Source organism: Rhizomucor pusillus, assembly GCF_041956525.1.
Source record: "Rhizomucor pusillus strain CBS 183.67 unplaced genomic scaffold VTP01scaffold_4, whole genome shotgun sequence".
NCBI lineage: Eukaryota > Fungi > Mucoromycota > Mucoromycetes > Mucorales > Lichtheimiaceae > Rhizomucor > Rhizomucor pusillus.
In genome coordinates, this window is record NW_027192146.1 from 1,054,697 (window position 1) to 1,076,259 (window position 21,563).

Below are 21,563 nucleotides of genomic sequence, written 5' to 3' on the forward strand. Positions count from 1 at the left end.
TCCAGAAACTACTAAATCAACTTTGCGTGCCACTTCGGCTGCAAGGTTCTACATATAAACACCAATAGTTAGTACAATGCAGTAAGAAATCGATCAGTCACTGGGACAGTGCTGGTCTGAACTTGAGCCACGAATAAATTTATTGGACCTTCCCTACGAAAATGGGCCTCCTCGCCCAAATTGGACCAGTCAAGCGAATCTGGGTCAACTGTCCCGATTACCGTCTCTTTAAAGATGAGAGGAATACTCGCATAGTTATTAGCGGACAAACAACACATCGCCATCTCCATCGCGACAGACCGATTATGCAAATTCGCAACGCCTCGTTGTGTTGAAAACCGTCCGAAAAGTTCTTCCGTTTGCAGACCAAAGCTACTGAGCTTGTTCGGAGCACCGAGGAGAATATCGTGTTTGAGACCAGCGTTTACAAGATTATGTAACGAAAGTTCAAAGTACAGCAAGATCAAGGCCAACGGATCTTACCACAGAAGCAGCTCATACGATTGGAAGTTGAAATTTTAATCATATGGAAAATCTAGTTCGAATGGTGCGCTTCAGGGCAATCCAGCATATTCTTCTGCTGAAACCGGATCAGTACAGCGAAGTATGATGAGTATATATTGGGTAAAAACCTTGCTGTCGGAAATGCATTCAGAAAGGTACGACCATCATTTGAAGACCTGCCCCGACTTTGAAGCTGGCGAGGTGATAAGATTACAGCAGATAATTGATGTGAGTAAGAAAGCAGATCCTGCTTTTCTGACAGAATCTAAATTTTTATTATACCTTTTCGCCTAAGGACTACCAAACTGGAAAGAACTCTCTGAAAGAAACCATCTTTGAACTGGGCAAGTTAACTTTGCAATGCGATAACATCAACTCGCCAGGAATTCCGCCGCAGCCTTTTGACTCCGTGGAAAGATATGCCAGAATCTTATCCTCGAGGCTCTGCTGCAGCCTGGAATGACTTCCGGAAAGTGTCCATACCTCATCATGCCCGCACTATCCTTTACAGAAACCTCCTCCTCCATAACAAGCTTGTTCCTTGTCGAGGAAGTCTACACAAGCTATTACCGAACCGTTTCCCTTCTCCTCTGTGTCCGCTCTGTCACCAACCTGAATCACCGCAGCATTTCATCCTCACCTGTCCTTTGAAATCGATCATTTGGTCTCAAATTTGTTACAAACTCTTAAATCAGCAACGATCCCTTACTTGCCGAGATATCCTGAACGTTCGCATCATTCGCTATAAGGTTCTTCCGCACTTTAAACTAGAATGGGCCCACATCGTTGCATGTACGATCGCATCGATATGGAAAGCCCATTGGCAACATGTTTTCGACGAAGCATCTTTTGACCCTAATACAGTAGTAGCAGAAGCGATTGCTGCCTCCATCCGCATCGCCTAAGCTAGAAGTCTTATATGATTCTGTTCAATCGTTGATCTATAGAGTTAGCTATTTTTTGTTTATTTTTCTCCATTTATCTTCGGTTTACCACCGATGGACATGTTGTCCACCGCCGAATAAATATTCATACAAAAGAAAACTGTAGTAGCAGTGATACAAGGATTTCCTTGGAACCTTCGTATTTGGCTGTGATGGTGCACGGCAATTGTCGCAGAAAAGGGCAACTTTTAAGGATCCATGTCCCTCGTTACATATGACTTCAAGAAAACATTCCTCTGCTGGCGCTAATCTCCTCTATTATTCAGCGTTGTGTGTTACATCCAAAGACACAGTTTGAATTCTCATGATGCTGTGACTCAAACAGACAATTTCCTGTCCTGAACAGGACAAGACTCCAAAGGGGAAAACCCATAATCGTCAATACCGCAGACAAAAATATTCCTAGATTTGCTCGGTCCAAAGCTTCACTTATTGTTTTGAAAACCACCTATTTCAGCTGGCACCGAAAGGTGATATCAAAACTCAATCTGCAGTAAAATGGGATTCTGTCACTTAAGTTCGCTACAGTTTAACAAGATGCAACCACCAATTTTTCATTAATAAGTCTGGTCGGTCTCACGAACGCCGGCGTTCACCGAAAGTACAATCAATTACCAATGCATTCATATATATCGTCCGGAAGCCGACCTAGAGAACTTTTCGGAAAACTTTTACAATGTAATGAACAGAGCATTATCTCTTAACAAGGAGGACCTTTCCTGCTAATCTTTCAGCTCGAATTTGTATGTCGCAAACGCCGTTGAGAAGGACGGTTGCTCAAGATGGTGATGTAGCAATTTATAGCCCATGATTTTCCTTAAAATACGCATCAGACGCGGGTGCTGTGTAACATTGTTGACAAACCAACCTTTGACGAGGTCTGATGTTGCACAACAAAAAAGTGACCCCAGAAAGATAGAGACAGCGTCGATCATACCCCGCCGCCTAGTGTAAAGAGAGAAGGATCTGTACATATACAAGTCATGTGAGAAGAGATTACAAACAGCTTTGCCTTTATGCTCGCCTTTCAGCAAAGACGTGACTCCCACGACGATCTTTTTGTCTTTTGCATAATACATTGGACGATCGAGATCATAAACAAGACCTCCAGCAATAAGGCTTCGAAAACACAGTCAGCTGTGGTACGTACATTATTGATTAAGCTTAAAGATAGTGACATGCATTTACTACGCGCAATGCTTGACCATTTGGACAGCGTATACGGTTCCGGCCTTTCATGAACGGATATCTTTGTTACTATAAATACAAGTGTGGATTATCAGCGCCGCACGTAGCAGCAGCTGTAAATGCAAATGCAGGATTATTATTTGCATGATTTATGCTTGTGGCAGAGAGTGCTACGATGGAACATGTGTGGGCCAGATCCACCACTCGTCTTTGAAGCGTCCAAATGCCACGGAAAGGAAAACCTGGTCAGCAATTCAAAGTTTCATTAGTAATCATGGCAGCAGCGATCTGTCAAATATAGATAATGATTCATTTACCGAGCAGCCTGCCAGTCTGACCGAATCATTTGTTATGTTTGTTCGATGTTTTTAAAAGAAGATAATTCGTTGTGAACCCGTGCACCTCCTCAGTGTAGGCTGGCCCGAGGGCGCTGTCTGGTTTCTGACCGGTACATCGTTTCAAGTGTACCGTTGCTCTGCAGCTGCAGGTACTTGAATAATAATAAACCAAGTGGTCCGACCAGCAGTCTCCACAGAGCAGCGCTGCTGCCTCGTGAGGAAGAATAAAATTGGGTTTTCCTTTACAAAAAGACCGCCAAATGTGCCACCACCAGGTGCTCGGAGACCAAAACAAGGATAGGGGTTGAAAGGGGGTCGGGTACACAAAATTTCAACTGCAAAAAAAACATACAACATTGAATTGCTGCCTCTTGCTTCTTCTTTCCTGTCTTTTTCCACCTCTTCTTGTTCTTCTCGATGAAAGTGCTTGCCATCACCTTTGGTCTCTTGGCTTCTGCCTGGGGCGCTGCTGCCCAGTTGACTGCTCCTACCCGCAACTACAATGTATCAAGCCCCGTGTCCAATGGTCCGTACGTCGCTGGCCAAATCTTACCATGCACCTATCAGCTCTTCTCCCAAGTTGATACCTCTGGTGAGTGTTGCTAACGCTGAATTTATTGGTGAAGAATATATGTACTGACTTGGGCGTTATGTAGCTTTGAGCCTCGAGATCCTCTTGCAGCCAGCAGGCGCTTCGGCGTCCGCAAGCGCCAGCGGCGCTGCAGCAGGCAGCTCCAACTCAACCATCGTCATTGCCGAAAACGCTGACACTACCAAAACCGATTCGTCGGTCAAGACCAAGGACAACACGACGTATTACGAACACTCGATCAATTACGCCATCCCCAAGACTCTGACTCCCGGTCAATACCAGGTCGTGTTCCTTGACAAGACCACAAACACCCAGCTCGATATCCCTATTGAAATCCGCCCTGCCTCGGCTGCTTCCTCCTCCCTATCTGCCTCCGCTACCGGCTCTGATGCTTCTGGCCCCTCCAGCATATTTGCAGGCGCTCCTTCCAGCAAGGACTTTGGATTGGCCGCAAAGACTTTGCTTGCCCTCGCTGCCGTTGCTGGCGTCGCCTTGATGCTATAATCATAATGGCTTTACATCCTTACCTTCTTTTCTACCTGATCTGCAATTGTTAGAGTATACCTTTGCTTTCTATCACCCCGCACGCAAGCACCCCTTTAAAACAGTACTCCTTGCTATGCACAAAGGGCTTCTTTTCTACTATCTACTCTACTGTGCGGTGGCTAAACAAACATTGTCTGTTCCCCATTTTCTTCATTTGCTGTACACTTTAAGTCGTATAATAAAAGCTGCTCTCGCTGTTTTATCCATCGCAGAAAGGTTATCTTTTTTATACAAGATTAATTAAGGAAAGTATATATATAATTTACTCAGTAGGTATGTTGCTTGGTGAGGACAAAGAAGGCCGCTTCCAGACACTGACGCGCCCGCGACGATCGGTAGTGACGATAGCTTCTTCGCGAAAATATACACCCACGCATGGATCAGCGTGGACTGTTTTGCTCACGGTAGGCTGCATCAGAGGCACTTGGGTTTTAGATGGCACTGGATGGATGTTGGGTTGCTGCTCTGGTATCATTGGCAGTATAGGACCAGTGTGGGACGAAACGGACGCACCGCGTAACCGCGTACTTGTCCTTGCCTTTGGTCTGTGAAGAGCATTCACCGAAAAGTCCCACAGGATCAACTGTGCATCCTCGCCTACACTGGCAAATCGATAAACTTTGTCGTCGCAGCGCCATGGATCAAACGCGACACCAGTCACCCACGACTTGTGGCCCTGACATCGAGCAATGATCCGCTGCTCTCGGAACGCCCATATAGTCACTAGATCATCCTGACCTCCAGTCTATATCCATCATCGTCGTCGTTAGTTACAGTTGATTCAAGTTTCTCTCGTTTGCAGATGAAAAATTTACCAGAATGTAGCGCCCATCAGGACTCCAAGCGACGCACGTCAATCCTCCATAGTATGATCTGTAGATATCACACAGTCTAGCATGATCGTAACAAGTGTTAGCCACGTTCTATTCAGATCCACTATAAAGGCAAAAGGCAAAAGACAACGTACTGTTCATGGACAAAGTTGATAATACGCAGCGAACCATCCAAGCTCACAACAGCGACATGCTGACAATCCGGGGAAAATGCAAACGCTGACACATCGTTCTTCGCTTAGTACATCTCTACCTCAAGGATAAACATGCAAAGGAAGCCTTACCTGTACATGATTTGTTGGACAACTTCCAGTGAGACACAGGGTTACACTTGGCAGAAAATTTCGGAGGAGGTTTCGTTACTTTTAATCTGTTTTTACATATAAATGTAAATATGCTATTGTTATCCCATTAATCGATGTATACCTACCTCAGATCCGGATTCTCCGAGACCGGCAACGGAGGAGGAGGAGGAGAAGTAGCAGCAGGATGATGATGAAAATGGGTATTATTCACAGTGCCTGTACTGTAGTGTTTACGTTTCTCGTTGTAAATGGTCGGTTGAGGCGACCCATCGCCGGGATGGAATGCCTCGTCTTCCTTGTCCTTATCAAACACCATAATGCTACCGTCTGCAAACGCTGCCATGAATAAGCTCTCTGATCCTTGCAGCCACTTGATCATGGTTATTGCGCATCGGTTCATGATGCCCTGTACAAGTCTGCCCCTTTAACTAAAAAACACGACGAGCGGATGGATAGTTGCTTTGTGTCCTTACCCCTTTGTTTATCCTTCCATACTTGTTACATAACGGATCGAACCATACAATATCGCCCGTGGAAAATCCAATAATGATATCCAGATGATCAGACCCCCGAGTCAACAAATTGACGTCGTGCGAAGTAGGACAAGCTTTTGCAAAAACGACGCGCGACAGTGGTTCCTGAACGCCGCAATGCCATAAGTGCTTCCAAATTCCTATTGCCATCCTTTTTGCTCTGTTTTACCTTTGGGTTTCCAAAAGCATCCATCCACACGAAATTAGAGCCGCAATTGTAAAATAGATTGGTATCTTCGCTTGTCCTAGCAACGAGGATTTTCGCAAGCTGGCTATTGGTTACGATACGTGCCACAAAACTAGAATTGGTTTTTGTGATATTTGTCTTTGATTTACGGCGATGGTTACTGCTGTTGCGCGACAAGAATGAAAAAGTGGAGGTAGGCGACGTCGAAGTAGAAGGAGTAGGGGTCACAAATGGCGTGGATTTAGTTGTTTCCGGAGGCGCATGGCTAGCGCTGCTGTTGTTAGAGTGCGATTCATCATCGTCGTTATCCTCTGATATTCGGAACGAACGTGCACCAGGCTGCGGCTCATATCTATTCAAGTTGCTGCCTTTTGTTTCCTTGTACTTTATCGAGACTAAACTCGCCGTCGTTCCGACCGAGAACATGGGCGTGAGCGAGCGGAAGAAAACTTGATGAGCTAAGCAGTAGCTGCCTTCAGGTGCATTGAAGCCCTGACATTCGTGGCCGGGTGTCGACGGTGGGTACGACTCCAGCGTGGTTCCTCCAGGCGAATTGCTTCGAATGGCATCGCCTGCCGAGTGTCTGCGAGAAAGAAAGCTTCCGCCTAACGATTGGCCAGACTTTTGTGTGTGTATACCCTTGGTAAGTGCTTCCTGCCTCGCTCATTTCAATCGAGTAAACGCCGCTTACAGAATCGAGCATATATTACTGTAACAAGAAGCTTATTCTTCTTCTTTTGGATTGCCCTGGCTGGCTGGCTGGCTGACTCGAGCGGAGGTAAGAGAGGTTTTTTCTGTAAGAGAGAGAGTTTGCCACCGTTCGTACCTCTCTTTGTCACCTGGGAAACCAAAAAATGATCTGCGGACATCAAAGGATACCAGCTATTGTCTTTCCCTTTGACAATGATATTGAATTGGCCTGGATGAATTAACACATCAAGGTTGCTGCTGCTGATTTTTACCCTGTCCGATATATATGTATTTTGTATACCACATTTCATTGAATACAGCAGTGCTCAATCTTGTTCCGTATACTTATCTGCTCACTCGATGGCTGCTCTAAATAACTTTAAACAGTCTATCGTTTTTACTTGGACTGGCTACTATTTACTTAGGCAAGTCATCGTATTCCTTCTTTGGTAACTAGGTTGGTTTTTAAAGCAGTTCACAGACGTTATGTAATGTTCTTCCCATGATGAACATTGGAAGATCGCATTATCAATTAACTTTGTTGCACTCTTGACTGCTAAGTCTGTAATTTCAAGTCAACAAGGAGAGAGAGTCATTTCCCTTCGAAAACACTGGATAATGCGCCTCTGCGATGCATCATGTTCATATCATAATAGTTGCATAGCAGACTTGCGTCCGAGCTACTTGCGAGGTAGCAAAATTTAAAGTTGATAAGTTTTACTGTAAAGAAATCATCGAGGTTAGGAGTATAAAATGTAAAATACCGGAAGATGAGGATTTGCTTCGATCTCTAATGTTCGAGTCATCTGCGATCGTAGATCCTCATATTACATATCATTCTATAGACTTGCGCTTTTGTTTAAGGGATTCGAGTAATATCCAACATGTCGTCCGACTATGTAAAGGGCATTCACTTTATTTTGTATAGTACCACGTTCATATAACAAAAGGAGTGTAGAAAACAAAATGGATCTCCCTCAGACTTTTCTGTATCTAGCGCGTGATCCGTCTGTGGTAAGGAGACATCCTCAAGAAAACGCTCGACAGTAAAACCTGCATGAGCCTCCCTTATTGCAGATGAAAGAAAATTTTCAACTCCTCCATCCCAATCGTCTTGCAACGTGATGAAGCTTCCCATACTACTTTGCGAGAATAATGAAAAGAAATGCGCTGTTTGTTACAGTCGATTCTTTTAATTAATGCTATAGAACAAGATTTGCTGTGATTGCCAAGATAGTAGCTCCTTAATCTTTTGATTCGCCACTTGAGCGCAAAGTTACAGAAAAAGAGATGTTAAATGATTAGCACCGCTCACAATCTAAGGAGACGCAGAGATACCAAAACTAATCCTTGTCCACGTTCTTCATGCGCTTGACTCTCGATACTTTGAAAAATATATCCTCGAAATGAGCAATAATCTACTACTAGCCAAGCTAAAGGATTCCAATCATATACAAAGCAACTGATTCTAAGATTGTCGAGCAGCAGACAAACTGCAAGGATTAGTAGGTCGTATCTCGTAAAGTGATATCTCGTTTTTCCCATCCCTTGATGCTCGTAAGGAGAAGATAATATATTTCTTTGAATTGTATTGGAAGCCCACATCCGTGATGTAGGAAAGGAGCAACCACCAGAAGACTATAAAAGAAGAGGGGATTTGGTGATAGGCTAAGGTAGTATAAACGTTACTACGTAGTATCTCCCTCATCAGCATGCGCTGCACCGTCCTGTCCTTTGCTATCGTAACTCTTTACTTTGCTGCAAGTATTCAAGCTGCCCCCGTTCCTGAAGGTCCAACAGCCGGAGGTATCGGCAACATCGCTGGCGATATAGACACTGGAACATTGAAAAATGTTGCCGAGAAAGCGCTTGGCAGCGGCGGCGCTCAGTTGCAGGAAGGAGCTATTGGAAACATTGGAGGTTCAGAACGCAGAGATCTTCTTCCTAAAACTCCTGTCGACGATACTGCCCAGAATGTTGGCCCCTCTGCTCTCCAAGCAAGCATAAAGCGTGACGAAACTGTACCGAAACAAGAAGAAGGAGTTGCTAGAAAACGCTCCGGTACACAACTTTCCCGTCGCAGCGGCGCACTTGGTCTCAAGAAACGTCAGGAAGAAGAAGAGGAAGGAGGGAGCCAGAAGAAGCCGCCGCAAGGTCCAGGTGGAAAAACTACAGACGCAGTTGCGGGAGCTCTGGCACCAGTGACAGGAATTTCAGCCAAAACCAAACCTGCGGAAAAATCTATCGGTCAGACAGTCAGCTTGCCTAGTGCAATACTTAACACAGGCGCAGGGCTGGTTCCAACGGACAAGGATGTGAATAAGCAACTTGGCGATTTGGGCACTAAAGTCGACGGTATTACAGGTATTGATAAACTTCAACAAAAGCCCGGTCAGGGAAAGCAAGGAGGACAACAACAACAACCACCGCCACCACAGGAAGATTAATGAGCTAGAGGCGTAATTTCTCTCCCTCCCACACTGTAGTTTGTAGACGAGTCTTTTCATTCCTTCTTATCTTTCTATATTCTTCGCTTACTTTATTAAAGCAGCAAATGGTGCCTGAATATTTACGGTGCTTAATGTGTCTTTTTTCATAACCATCATCAGCAATGTAGCTATGGCTGGATTACTGCCCGTTCTATAATTACTCTCTTGCCATTGGTAATAAGTTGTTTTGGAAAATATCCTGGCGATGTATGCAACTTTATGCATTATACTCGTATCGCGTGTTTGTTGCGCAAAAAGGCAATTTTGTTCGCCGCGGCGTCATGCACGTTAAGCTTCTTTGTATTCCCCATTCTCGCACTCCATGTCGTCCCTCAACGATGCTGTCAACTTTGTACTGAATCAATCAGAAAAAGCAGCCTCAATACAGCTTTCCAGTCCTTCTACGCAAGTGACGGAACAGCTCGAACGCAGCAAACGCATTGCCGGCACGAAGCGGAAATTGATCAGGGACGCTGACGCCAGCGAATGTAAACTGTTTGCAGTCAGCACAACCGAAGCTACGAGGTGAGGGATGCCGTCTCCTTCATTTAAAGCGAGCCATGTACTCACAAGAAGTATAGAATAAACACGGACGCTATTCAAGAAGTCATTGCTCGTGAATCTTTAGCTAACCGGCCAAACGTCGAACGTATCTTGTCAGCTGCGATATCCCTAAACGAAATATGGTGCGTCCAGAAACATCCATCTTTCTTTGCTTGAGAGAATTAACCTGAACACATATAGCCACGATCCGAACTCTGCTGCAAAAATCGAAGATTTGCGCCAAGTGCTTGAAGATCAGCAAATCAACCTGGATTATCTCGACACAACTTATCAAAAGGTTAGAGATGAATTAGAATATGATGATGATTATGAATCAGCTAAAAAGTGCTCAAGAACAGGGATGAGGTCGAACGGCTTACAAAACTGGCTGCAGAGATGCCTTCAGCTGGAACAGAACAACAAGCAGAAAGCTCCATTGAGAAAGGAAAGGTTAGCTAGCAGGTATATACATGATCCCCGAGTGGTGTCTGACTAGATGCTTTTACAGCAACCGATGCTTAGCCCAGAACTACAGCAACAAAAGGTATGCTTGAGCGATTCAAGAAGCATTATATTGTTCAAATGGGAAGCTAAGCGAAAATATGCAGGAACTTGAGGAATTGGAGAAGGAAATAGCAGCGAAAAAACAAGAATTAAAAGAGCATCGTAAGTATACATCGCTCATCAGATTTGAACTCTGAAATCTAAAAGATTGATGGCTATAATAGAGCAAGAGGCATCCAAGGAAATAGAAATGATGGACGAAGAACGTAGACAAAAAGAAGAAAGCAAGCAAGACGAGGAGCAAAAAGAACCTGAGCAGATGGAAGCACGGGATTTTATATCAATACTCAGAGAAAGGTTGCAAGAAATATTAACAGCTTCATCAATAACATGGAAAGAGAAGTTCAGGTCAGCTTTGCATGGCGTTCCATTTGTCACATGATCGCAACTGACAATATATTCGATATAGTGAAATTCGCAAAGAACTCATACGGCAAATATTGTCAGAGAATAATGACAGCTCATCAGAAGTATCAAATGAAGCAAAGTTGATGGCCAAAGTAATCGAGCTGCTTCAATCGCAAGAAAGCAAAGAGCTATCTCTAGCTGATCTCAAGGCGGCAGCTGGTACCTTTGCAACGAATCTGGGTTTGCAAGAAAATGCAGGAACTCAAGCGATCTACAAGCTGGGTGCGCATAAAATAGTTCACATTGATCGTAGTCGAAAAGAAAGCACTGTACAGTTATTGTAATCTTCGTTATCCGAGTAAATAAGACAATGTTAATCGCTTTAGCTTCCGCGCACTGATCAACCTGTCGGCTGTCAAAATCGCATCAATCTCCATCTGCCATTTTCGAACCGAGAGCCAGGTTTTCCCCACTCGCTCTATTTCAGCACGATCTACACAATGACGGCGGCTAATGGAATAGGTACAAGGGATATGCAACAAAGAAGAAAGAGCATGACCTAATTGGACTTAGATATATTTGAGTACTTGGAAAAGACGCTCTCGGAACGCATCATGTTCCTAGACGGTGCCATGGGTACCATGGTGCAGCGCTTGAAGTTGGAAGAAACCGACTTTCGAGGTGAGCAACAAAAGAGACAACGAGCATAGAACCGAACAAGATTTTAACGGATAGTGTAAAAGGCATCGAGTTTGCTAATCACCCGAACGATCTGCGTGGCAACAATGACTTGCTGACTCTGACCAAACCTGAAGCGATTTACAATATCCATAAGCAGTACCTTGAAGCGGGATCTGATATGGTTGAGACGAATACATTCAGCTCTACGACTATCGCGCAGGCCGACTATGCATTGGAGTCGTATGCTTATCGCCTGAACAAGGAAGGTGCGGAATTGGCCAAACGCGCATGCAAGGACGTGTGGGAGGCGACAGGTATACCTCGATTTGTGTGTGGTGCAATTGGTCCTACCAATCGAACGGCATCCATTTCCCCGTCTGTCGAAAACCCTGCTTTCCGCAATGTCACATTTGATGAATTGGTGACCGCCTATGCCGAACAAGTCCGCGGTCTTTTGGATGGCGGCGCCGATATTTTGCTGGTGGAGACTATTTTTGATACCCTCAATGCTAAAGCGGCCGTCTACGCTATTGACATGGTCATTGAAGAAGACAAGTAAGAGTGTATACATCAGCTGCGTTGTTATCATCCATTTCTAATCACGTGAATAATAACAAACAGCCGACCCAAAGTTCCAGTATTTATCTCAGGCACAATTGTCGATCAGAGTGGTCGTACGCTTTCCGGTCAGACGGGCGAGGCATTTGTCACCTCGTTGAAACACGCTGAACCCATGGCCTTTGGTCTCAACTGTGCTCTGGGTGCCCCTCAAATGAAGCCATTCATTCAAAATATCAGTCGATTCACCGATGCGCACATTATTTGTTACCCCAACGCTGTAAGTGCCAGCTTTGTACCACCGATATCGTCGTGACTAAAACTTTGTTGCTGCTTATCAGGGTCTGCCTAATGCTATGGGTGAATATGACGAAAGTCCTGAAGCCATGGCCAAGAACGTGGAGCCATTCGCGCAGGAAGGTCTTGTTACCATTGTTGGTGGTTGCTGTGGTACCACTCCCGAGCATATCAAGGTAAAAGCAAAGGAGATAATGTCTGATATTACACTGCAATGCTTACAAACTCGACCTTTTTGGAAAAGGCTGTAGCAGATGTATGTCGCAAATACCCACCTCGTCCAAAACCGCCCAAGAACACGGATGTCATGTTGCTTTCCGGTCTTGAAGTCCTTCGCGTTGACGAGACAACAGGTTTTGTGAACGTCGGTGAACGTTGCAACGTTGCTGGTTCGCGCAAATTCTGTCGCCACATCTTGAAGAACGAGTACGAAGAAGCACTGGCGATTGCCCGTGCGCAAGTAGAAAATGGTGCACAGGTTGTCGACGTTAACTTTGACGAAGGTTTATTGGATGGCCACGCTGCGATGAACAAGTTTTTAAACTTGCTAGCCTCTGATCCTGACTGTGCTCGCGTACCCCTCATGGTGGACTCTTCAAAGTTTAGCGTCATTGAAGCTGGTCTTAAATGCGCTCAGGGTAAATGTATCGTCAACTCCATCTCGCTCAAAGAAGGTGAAGAAGATTTTATCCGCAAGGCAAAGATCATCAAGCGTTTCGGTGCCGCCGTTGTCGTCATGGCGGTATGTATATGCAAACTCTCACCTAGAGAAAGCATACAGATACTAATTTCCTATGTATACTAGTTTGATGAGACCGGTCAAGCTGCCGAGAAGGATCGCAAAGTGGAAATCTGTACCCGATCGTATCGTATTTTGGTAGACAAGGTTGGATTCAACCCTTACGATATCATTTTTGATCCCAACATTTTGACTATTGCTACCGGCATGGGTGAGTTATGACTTGGTATACATCAGTAATCGCAAGCACGTTTCTGACATGCGTGTATTTGTACAGAGGAACACAACAACTACGCTGTAGAATTCATTGAAGCTTGCCGCACCATCAAGCAAACATTGCCTGGTGCCAAGATCAGCGGTGGTGTATCCAACCTGTCATTTGCGTTCCGTGGTATGGACAAGGTCCGTGAGGCTATGCACTCTGTCTTTCTGTTCCATGCAGTCAAGGCTGGCATGGATATGGGTATCGTGAACGCTGGTTTCTTGACTGTGTACGATGATATCCCCAAGGATCTGCTACAACTTTGCGAGGATGCCGTCTGGAACCGCGATCCCGAAGTGACTGAAAAGCTTCTTGAGTATGCTAAAGCTCACTCCAAAGACGCAAAGAAGGATGACGACCAGGAAGAATGGCGCAAATGGCCCGTGACCGAACGTATCACTCACGCGCTCGTCAAAGGTATCATGAAGTACATTATCGAAGATACCGAGGAAGCCCGTCAAGACAAGGAGAAATATCCTCGTGCATTGAACGTAATTGAAGGACCATTGATGGCCGGTATGAATGTCGTTGGTGATCTGTTTGGCAAAGGCAAAATGTTCTTGCCACAAGTTATCCGATCAGCTCGGTGAGTCTTACCCAGTAAAGAAAGGATATCATTGACTGCTAACATGCGTCGTACAGTGTCATGAAGAAAGCAGTGGCACATCTTGTCGAATTCATTAAATTGGAAAAGGAAGAAGAAATGGCCAAAACCGGTGCTACCGAAATCAAGGGCAATGGAACGATTATCATGGCAACCGTTAAGGGTGATGTCCACGATATCGGCAAGAACATTTGCGGTGTCGTTCTTGGCTGCAACAACTACAAAGTTATTGATATGGGTGTAATGGTTCCCTGCGACCAGATCATCAAGACAGCTATTGAAGAAAAGGCCGATATTGTTGGTTTGTCAGGACTTATCACGCCTTCGCTGGAAGAGATGGTTATCGTCGCCAAGGAGTTCCAAAAAGCTGGTCTGAAGATCCCTATTTTGATCGGCGGTGCTACGACCAGCAAGATGCACACGGCTGTCAAGATTGCTCCTCAGTACGATGCGCCTGTTGTCTACGTACTGGATGCATCTCGCAGCGTCCCGGTTGCTGCCTCGTTGCTTGACGAGAATCAGCGTGAAGATTTCGCTGAAGATATCCGGGAAGAATACACCGAGTTGCGCGAGGAATATTTGGAAGGTTTAGAAGAAAAGCGCCTCCTGTCACTCGAGGCCGCTCGCGAGAAGAAATTGCAAATCGACTGGTCTCTCAAGCCCCCAGTGGCCAAACCAAAGTACTTGGGCACGAAGGTCTACGACGATTTCCCACTCGAGCAACTCTTGAGTCACATTGACTGGAACCCATTCTTCCAAGTCTTCCAGCTGCGTGGTCGATACCCTAACCGTGGCTATCCCAAAATTTTTGATGACGAGAATGTTGGCGCTGAAGCCAAACGTGTGTTTGATGATGCTCAAACTATGCTGAAGGAAATTGTGTCAAAGAAGCTTCTCAAGGCCTCTGGTATCGTCGGGTTCTACCCTGCCAATAGCGTTGGTGACGATATCGTCATTTACGAGGACGAGTCCCGCGAAACCGTCAAGACGGTCTTTTACGGCCTTCGACAGCAATCTGAAAAGGAAAATGATGAGCCTTACTACTGCTTGTCTGACTTTGTTGCGCCCAAGGAGACCGGCATGGCCGACTATGTCGGTATGTTTGCTGTGAGCACCGGTTTTGGCTGCGACGAGCTAGTCGCGCAGTACGACAAGGAGCACGACGACTATTCAAGCATTATGGCCAAAGCACTTGCTGACCGTCTGGCCGAGGCATTTGCTGAATGGTTGCACGAGAAGGTGCGCAAGGATGACTGGGGCTATGCTTCTGAGGAACATATGTCTGCTGCAGAGATGTTTGCAGTGCGGTATCAGGGCATCCGCCCTGCCCCTGGCTACCCATCGCAGCCTGACCACACAGAGAAGCTGACCATGTGGCAGCTTGGAGAGATTGCCGAAAAGACGGACATCACCTTGACAGACTCACTTGCCATGAACCCGGCCGCTAGCGTCAGTGGTTTGTATTTTGCCCACGAGGAAAGCAAGTACTTTGCTGTCGGAAAGATCGAAAAAGATCAAGTCGTCGACTACGCCGCTCGTAAGAAGATGGATACGGCAGAGGTTGAGAAATGGCTGGGTACCATTTTGGCGTATGATACCTAGAAATCTTTCACTCCTTTGTTGCTTCACGCGATCTTGTTCCTTTTTTCTCGTTGTCCTTTTTATTTCCCCTATACATACTACTCCTAACCAAAAGTTCTTCACTCTTTCCACCCAGTAATACATATAGTTGGAGAGCATAAAGAAAATTTAAGGAGCATCTCCATGATACATAAATACACAACATACATATATAAAGAGTAGAATAAAATGAATTTTGTTATTTTGCCTTTTTGTTACTCCCTCCATTGTTAGATTACAAATATATTTTTGGAATCCAATGCGACCATCACTGTTACTGTGCGTATGCACAGTCCTATTCATGCTTGATACCGTTTCATCGGCAGCGGCAACGAGGAGGCTACAAATGCGCTTGCGACGACGAGGATTGATCGATGCAGCGACGAGCGGCGGCGGTCTAGGCGATGGTGTCGTTGGGTCTGCACTTGGAGGAGCAGGAGGAGGAGCAACGGACAAACTGCTAAAGCTGAAAATGACACCGGATACACCAACAGATCCAACCTCTACGCCCGATATCAATCCGCAACAGAACCTTGTTGATCCTACACGGTTACCGAACAAGCAATTAGTTAATCTCAAGCAGGAACCACCCACGAAGCAAGAGTTGAATGCCGAGGGTCCTCCTTCCCTCGTCCAGGTCGCCCCCGAGCGCCACAACATTGTCACCCTGCAACCCGGCTCTAACGTGGGACCTGTCGAGATGTACGATCAAGATACCAAACCTCAGTCTTCTCAAATCACGCAAGACGGTGGTGAAGAAGAGGAAGAAGAGGAAGAAGAAGGCGGCAGCGGTGGAGCTGGAGCTGGAGCTGGAGAGGATGATAACGAGGAAGAAGAAGAAGATAATGATGAAGATGACGACGACGAGGATGCCGACGATGAAGAAGAATAAGATAAATGTATTTGAACATGTCTTGAATAATAAACCGAGTATTCAATTTAAGTGCACGATCCCACTTTGCATTGATGGAGACTTTGGTTTCTATATGGACAGCGTGTTTTAAGTGCATATCAGTTATCCTGTGCATGCAGCAGCAGCAAACTAGTGTGTAGCCCTGTTTGTCCTCCTTGGTTGCGCTGCCGACTACAACCCAAGCTGTCAAGCCCGCACTCAGCGCGTCCACGAACTCTAATTATGGATCCTGTGTTCTTAGAGTTTCTTTTTGTTGTTTGGATGCAGCTGACACGCGCCTGCTAAGTGGTCCTGACGCTCTCAAGGGCGGTATGCAAAAGCAGGCAATGCGAGACATTACTTAACGCCCGTAGACGATTAAAAATTGTCGCACCACTCTGCGCTGCAAAAGTTGATGATCCAAGATTTAAAAAGCTCTACAAAAAACGAGAAGGCAATATCCATGTTAACAATATTCCAACATGAAACACAAGATGTTACCGACCAGACACGCATGCATGACAACGATCTCGTCTCGGTCAGGAATAAAGTGCTACAGCTCGAAGAGCACCAAGATATTACAGATCCTTATAATGCAAATACAAGACCAAACTAATGAAATCACTTTATTTACACTTTTGATTGACTTATACTCCCATTCTTTCCCTCCGATGGTGACTCATCTTTGTAAGTTGCAAGGCAACTGTGATGTGCTATCAACCCCACATCATCCCGCGGAATAGGGTTCGTCACGTTTCCGGGGAAGACATTCCCGCCGCACTGCAACCAGCTTCTTTTTCCTTAGTAATAAAAGAACATGCCGCTCAAAGTACTCATCTCGAATGACGACGGTAAAGTTGACCAGATGTGTACGAAGTCTACATTTTGAATGATCAGGGTGTGACTATATGTGTATGCAGGTCCACCGAGCCAGGAGGAATCGCCCTTTATTCTTCCCTTCCTAGAGCACTTGGAGGGTCTTGGCTGGGACGTGAAGTAAGTCGTTGCAACGGTGCATGGACGCATATGGTTTTCCAACCTGTTTGACAGAGTATGCCTTCCAAATTCGCAAAAGTCATGGATATCCAAGTCGTTCATGATCAAGGATCACATTGAAGTTAGCTACTACCACCGAACAACAGGCGAGACTTCGGTCCATCGGCGTGCTGACAATGATATTGTGCTGGTACGTTGCAGAAGCAAAGTCTGAATTTTGTATCAACTACAGAATTATAATAATGCAATTTTTCTATTAGCTGGGCGGCACACCTGCAACTTGTATCAACATTGCATTGAACCATATCTATAAAGACGAGAATTTTGATCTCGTTATCGGTGGTCCCAATTTTGGACGCAATTCGGCCAAGTATGCGGTCTTTGGCAATTTGGTGATATGCAGTTTATAGTAACAAAACGATTGTTCAGTATCTATACACTTTCATCTGGTACCGTCGGCGCCGCTCTGTAAGTTGAAGAGATTTCATCGTTACCATGCATATCAGGATTCTCCCTCTGACATATCCCTCATCATCTAGCGAAGGTGTCATGTGCGGCAAGAAAGCTATTGCACTTTCTTTTGCGTTTTATTCGAGAGACTTTGCTAAGGAAAAGCTTAAATGTGCTTGTGAAATGGGTACGTCTTCAGCATAGGTATCCTGAATAACATTCGAAAGTTTCTGACAATGGCTTTGCAGCATCCAGTGTTATTGAGCATTTGTGGAACAATAGACAAGACTGGCCTCAGGAAGGTCTCTTTAACGTCAATGTGCCCGTCGTCGATGAGCACCGTCCTGTGCACTTGACCCGGTTCCACAAGACCTCCTACGGTAGCATATTCATGCCGTTGCAGGAAGGCAAACCACCTAGTGGCACCGATGAAGATTCGGTCGAGTATAACGTGCGCAGTGAAGTGGAAGGTCACGAAAGCGGCCGAACCATTTTCCATTTTGCGCCAGACATCAGGAGCATGAGCCACCCAAAGGATGCGGAGCCAGGCACGGATGCTTGGGCATTGAACAATAAATATGTTTCTGGTAAGCTTACTGTTACAAACCCAAAGATAAAATGCATCTCCCTGATCAATTTTTTTCTGATAGTAACTCCCATGGCCGCTGCATACGAGGTCGCCAAGCTATCGAACACTTTTGGATTTGAGTCACACAAACTCTAGATAGATAAGACAAAAATCGATAAAATTGTAAAATAGAATGTCGTTACTTCCTCTTGTCTTGTCAAATATGTATGTTTGTATTTAGGAGCCAGGGAGCTTTATCGGGTTGTCGGTTCCTTTGAGACCATCTAGTGATGATCAGCGGGCATCATCAGCCTCCTTTCCTTGCTAAATACTTGGCACCGGCCAGTTTAGCAGAGTTAGCCTTTGCAGCATCGAATCCTCGTCCACTTCCACTCCGCGATGCGCCGAAATCTCGTTCCTCTTCCACAGAGAGATCGGACAAGGACGATGTGTGTAAAAGGACAAGAACCTTGTACAAACTTAGCTTTCTGCTGTGGTGAAACGATGATACATTTGAAAACACGTATTTTTCTATTATCGCGATGCAATATCCTCCTATTCTTGCAACGTGAATGGGTTTTCTCCCGACTGCTGCTGTGACCTGTGAGTGTTACGATTTTCAACAGTTTTCCAGCGCGGGGTCAATTTCTGGCGATACGATCATCATTTTCAACTGTTTATTGTTTTCCCTCCCTTCTTTTACTTTACTACATTGCATACATGGGTGGCCCTGATGAATGGCTAGAGACTGTCCGCAAATGCGAGTACTTGCCAGAAAATGACATGAAGAAATTGTGTGAAATGGTATAGCATTGCGATTGCTGCTCTTGCGTCGGTTGTAAATTCTCCGTTAACCAAGCTCTGCAACCCGTACAGGTCAAGGAACTGTTGGTGGAGGAGTCAAACATAAAACCCGTGCAATCGCCGGTTACTGTGTGCGGCGACATTCATGGTGGGTTGGGGATGGCGGATGGGCGCACCCGGAAGCAGCAGCAGTGTATGCTTATATGTGTACAAATAGGGCAATTCTACGACCTGCTAGAGTTATTTCGTGTCGGTGGCGACATTGAAGAGACAAACTATATCTTTATGGTACTTGCTTTTTTAGGAGCAAAATGCAAGGAAAAAAAGAAACCTCATGCATGTTGCGGATGATTTTCAGGGTGATTTTGTCGATCGTGGATATTTTAGCTTGGAGACGTTTACATTGCTTATGGCATTGAAAGCACGGTATGATGCGTGACTCTGTTTCCACAAAGACGATGGTGCTAAGACGATAAACTGATAGGTATCCCCATAAAATAACATTGCTGCGTGGTAATCACGAGAGCAGACAGATTACGCAAGTCTATGGATTTTATGGCATGTATATGTTTTTGCTGCAATGATGATCAGGGAACAGACATGCTCACGATTGTACTTAGACGAATGCCAACAGAAATACGGCAATGCGAATGTATGGAAACATTGTTGCTCTGTTTTTGACTACTTGACCATAGCAGCCGTACGTTTTGCTAAAGCAGAAATGGGAATTATCTTTTGACAAACAGGGCCTAATTGTTTGTTGCACAGATCATTGATGGGTCTGTCCTTTGTGTTCACGGCGGCTTGTCACCTGACGTGAAGACTCTTGATCAGATCCGGACAATCCACAGAGCTCAGGAAATTCCTCACGAAGGATCATTCTGCGACTTGATGTGGTCTGACCCTGAAGACATTGATACTTGGGCTGTCAGTCCTAGAGGAGCAGGATGGTTGTTCGGCGGTCGAGTAACTAGCGAATTTAATTACATCAATGACCTCAATCTGGTTGCTCGAGCGCACCAACTTGTGCAGGAAGGATACAAGTATATGTTTCCAAACGATGAACTGGTCACCGTATGGTCAGCACCGAATTACTGCTACCGTTGCGGCAACGTTGCATCAATTATGGAAGTTCGGGACGGTACAGATGTGTCTCAAAGGAACTTTATCCTGTTCAACGCTGTTCCGGACCAAGAACGCCTAGCACCAAACAGGCCAGGGTTAGGGTTGGGATCAGGCATTGGTGGAGCCTCCGGTGGACAATACTTTATATAACTGCTGCAGCGCCGGTCTCGTTGCAGTGTGTGCCTTTCCTCCTCCTCCTGCTCTTCTTCCATTTCTTTCCTCCTCCTTTGCGTTTGTAATTTTGCTATGTCTTTCCTCTTCTTCTGGTTATTCACTTAGTTTCCTACTATAGCTACTACACTGTAGATAATAGTGTCCCCATAGACGTGTACAGCAGAGCCCGCCAATACGTATTTTTCATCATTTTCAATCAACCAAAAACAGTTGGTTTTCGTTTCGCTTTTTCGTATTAAGACATCTTTGCGAGATTATGTACACAAGGCAGCGTGTAATAAGGAGAAGGGGAGGAATAATATGCGAATGGATTTTGTGGTGAGTCTAGAGCTGTAAGCAGAAAATAAACAATGTGTTAGGAAACCTGTGGGCATGCGTGTGATAAATAAAGGACTTACTTGAGGCATGACAGGTCTATTTTGCTCGGCAGTCCATCTCGAGATCGCGATACCAATACCTTCAATGAGGGCAAGCAAACTGCCACCGACGACTGCTGATACGGTTGCGGCTTTGGCACCTCCACGGGCAGCAAGCACACCACCCGTCAATGCACCGGAAATAATAGAGTTCCATGGATCTTCCTTTTGTCTAATACCCTTCAAACCGCAGTCGAATGTGGAGAAGAGACCACCCCACACGGCAAAGTTGCCACCGAGTACCGGCGCTCTAGCTTTCATTGCTGACACTGCACCAACCAAACGTTCGCCCTAGCAACCGGATACTCGTAAGCATACCGTAGCTGTACTTTTTGTTTCTGTGTTGCTTACCCTTGGAGAGTTCTTGGCGCCTTTGACAGAGTGCCAGATACCACCACCAACAGCACCCATTACGAAAGCTCCTCCCAAGTCATTGAGGATAACCCAGGGACTTTATTCTGAGAGTCAGTGTCTCTGCAATGTGCTCCCAGTGGAGCATTCGCATGCTTACCAGGGATCCCGTGTGTGATCTGCTGAGCCGTGACCCATATTTAAAGTAGTATGTATACGAGAATGACAGTAGTACGGTTGGTTTTAGGAGCCCGGTTTGGCTATTAGCCTTCTCAAGAAAAGAGAAAAAAACACCAGCACAAAATCCTAAGCTCCGATAGAAAAGTCACAAACACGGCTTGTCACCGAAACTACAGTACATGCATGTTTCACAGTGGACACAACATTTAAGCCCTAGCGAGCACAAGTCCTCAGACACAACA

The 21,563-nt window shown here is 45.5% G+C and overlaps 10 protein-coding genes across 10 annotated transcripts; 8 read left to right on the forward strand and 2 right to left on the reverse strand.

Annotated features, from left to right (window-relative positions):
- Positions 1-606: 606 nt before the first annotated feature.
- On the forward strand, positions 607-967 carry VTP01DRAFT_7728 (uncharacterized protein; the record flags this gene model as incomplete). Its single annotated transcript, XM_069386771.1, has 2 exons — positions 607-732; positions 800-967. The coding sequence occupies 2 exons, from the start codon at positions 607-609 to the stop codon at positions 965-967; spliced, it is 294 nt and encodes a 97-aa protein (XP_069242193.1).
- Positions 968-3,391: 2,424 nt separating this feature from the next.
- VTP01DRAFT_7729 (uncharacterized protein) lies at positions 3,392-4,070 on the forward strand (the record flags this gene model as incomplete). The annotated part of the gene is made up of 2 exons (XM_069386772.1): positions 3,392-3,566; positions 3,631-4,070. The coding sequence occupies 2 exons, from the start codon at positions 3,392-3,394 to the stop codon at positions 4,068-4,070; spliced, it is 615 nt and encodes a 204-aa protein (XP_069242194.1).
- Positions 4,071-4,374: 304 nt separating this feature from the next.
- VTP01DRAFT_7730 (uncharacterized protein) lies at positions 4,375-6,673 on the reverse strand (the record flags this gene model as incomplete). Its single annotated transcript, XM_069386774.1, has 8 exons — positions 4,375-4,857; positions 4,928-5,003; positions 5,080-5,164; positions 5,230-5,315; positions 5,376-5,656; positions 5,724-5,888; positions 5,953-6,591; positions 6,662-6,673. The coding sequence occupies 8 exons, from the start codon at positions 6,671-6,673 to the stop codon at positions 4,375-4,377; spliced, it is 1,827 nt and encodes a 608-aa protein (XP_069242195.1).
- Positions 6,674-8,372: 1,699 nt separating this feature from the next.
- VTP01DRAFT_7731 (uncharacterized protein) lies at positions 8,373-9,107 on the forward strand (the record flags this gene model as incomplete). Its single annotated transcript, XM_069386775.1, has 1 exon — positions 8,373-9,107. The coding sequence occupies one exon, from the start codon at positions 8,373-8,375 to the stop codon at positions 9,105-9,107; it is 735 nt and encodes a 244-aa protein (XP_069242196.1).
- A 364-nt stretch (positions 9,108-9,471) lies between these two features.
- VTP01DRAFT_7732 (uncharacterized protein) lies at positions 9,472-10,948 on the forward strand (the record flags this gene model as incomplete). Its single annotated transcript, XM_069386776.1, has 8 exons — positions 9,472-9,674; positions 9,731-9,835; positions 9,894-9,990; positions 10,047-10,142; positions 10,201-10,236; positions 10,301-10,358; positions 10,421-10,604; positions 10,666-10,948. The coding sequence occupies 8 exons, from the start codon at positions 9,472-9,474 to the stop codon at positions 10,946-10,948; spliced, it is 1,062 nt and encodes a 353-aa protein (XP_069242197.1).
- A 156-nt stretch (positions 10,949-11,104) lies between these two features.
- VTP01DRAFT_7733 (uncharacterized protein) lies at positions 11,105-15,347 on the forward strand (the record flags this gene model as incomplete). Its single annotated transcript, XM_069386777.1, has 9 exons — positions 11,105-11,126; positions 11,178-11,285; positions 11,348-11,840; positions 11,907-12,123; positions 12,185-12,316; positions 12,385-12,882; positions 12,946-13,090; positions 13,157-13,727; positions 13,784-15,347. The coding sequence occupies 9 exons, from the start codon at positions 11,105-11,107 to the stop codon at positions 15,345-15,347; spliced, it is 3,750 nt and encodes a 1,249-aa protein (XP_069242198.1).
- A 277-nt stretch (positions 15,348-15,624) lies between these two features.
- Positions 15,625-16,257, forward strand: VTP01DRAFT_7734 (uncharacterized protein; the record flags this gene model as incomplete). Its single annotated transcript, XM_069386778.1, has 1 exon — positions 15,625-16,257. One exon carries the CDS (start codon positions 15,625-15,627, stop codon positions 16,255-16,257), a length of 633 nt encoding a protein of 210 aa, XP_069242199.1.
- Positions 16,258-17,074: 817 nt separating this feature from the next.
- VTP01DRAFT_7735 (uncharacterized protein) lies at positions 17,075-18,427 on the forward strand (the record flags this gene model as incomplete). The annotated part of the gene is made up of 8 exons (XM_069386779.1): positions 17,075-17,108; positions 17,178-17,253; positions 17,308-17,443; positions 17,514-17,623; positions 17,683-17,721; positions 17,793-17,890; positions 17,952-18,290; positions 18,354-18,427. The coding sequence occupies 8 exons, from the start codon at positions 17,075-17,077 to the stop codon at positions 18,425-18,427; spliced, it is 906 nt and encodes a 301-aa protein (XP_069242200.1).
- Positions 18,428-18,991: 564 nt separating this feature from the next.
- On the forward strand, positions 18,992-20,350 carry VTP01DRAFT_7736 (uncharacterized protein; the record flags this gene model as incomplete). The annotated part of the gene is made up of 7 exons (XM_069386780.1): positions 18,992-19,075; positions 19,148-19,223; positions 19,293-19,363; positions 19,434-19,501; positions 19,560-19,633; positions 19,696-19,775; positions 19,844-20,350. 7 exons carry the CDS (start codon positions 18,992-18,994, stop codon positions 20,348-20,350), a joined length of 960 nt encoding a protein of 319 aa, XP_069242201.1.
- A 348-nt stretch (positions 20,351-20,698) lies between these two features.
- Positions 20,699-21,339, reverse strand: VTP01DRAFT_7737 (uncharacterized protein; the record flags this gene model as incomplete). Its single annotated transcript, XM_069386781.1, has 4 exons — positions 20,699-20,704; positions 20,773-21,081; positions 21,142-21,241; positions 21,302-21,339. The coding sequence occupies 4 exons, from the start codon at positions 21,337-21,339 to the stop codon at positions 20,699-20,701; spliced, it is 453 nt and encodes a 150-aa protein (XP_069242202.1).
- Between the last annotated feature and the right edge of the window lie 224 nt (positions 21,340-21,563).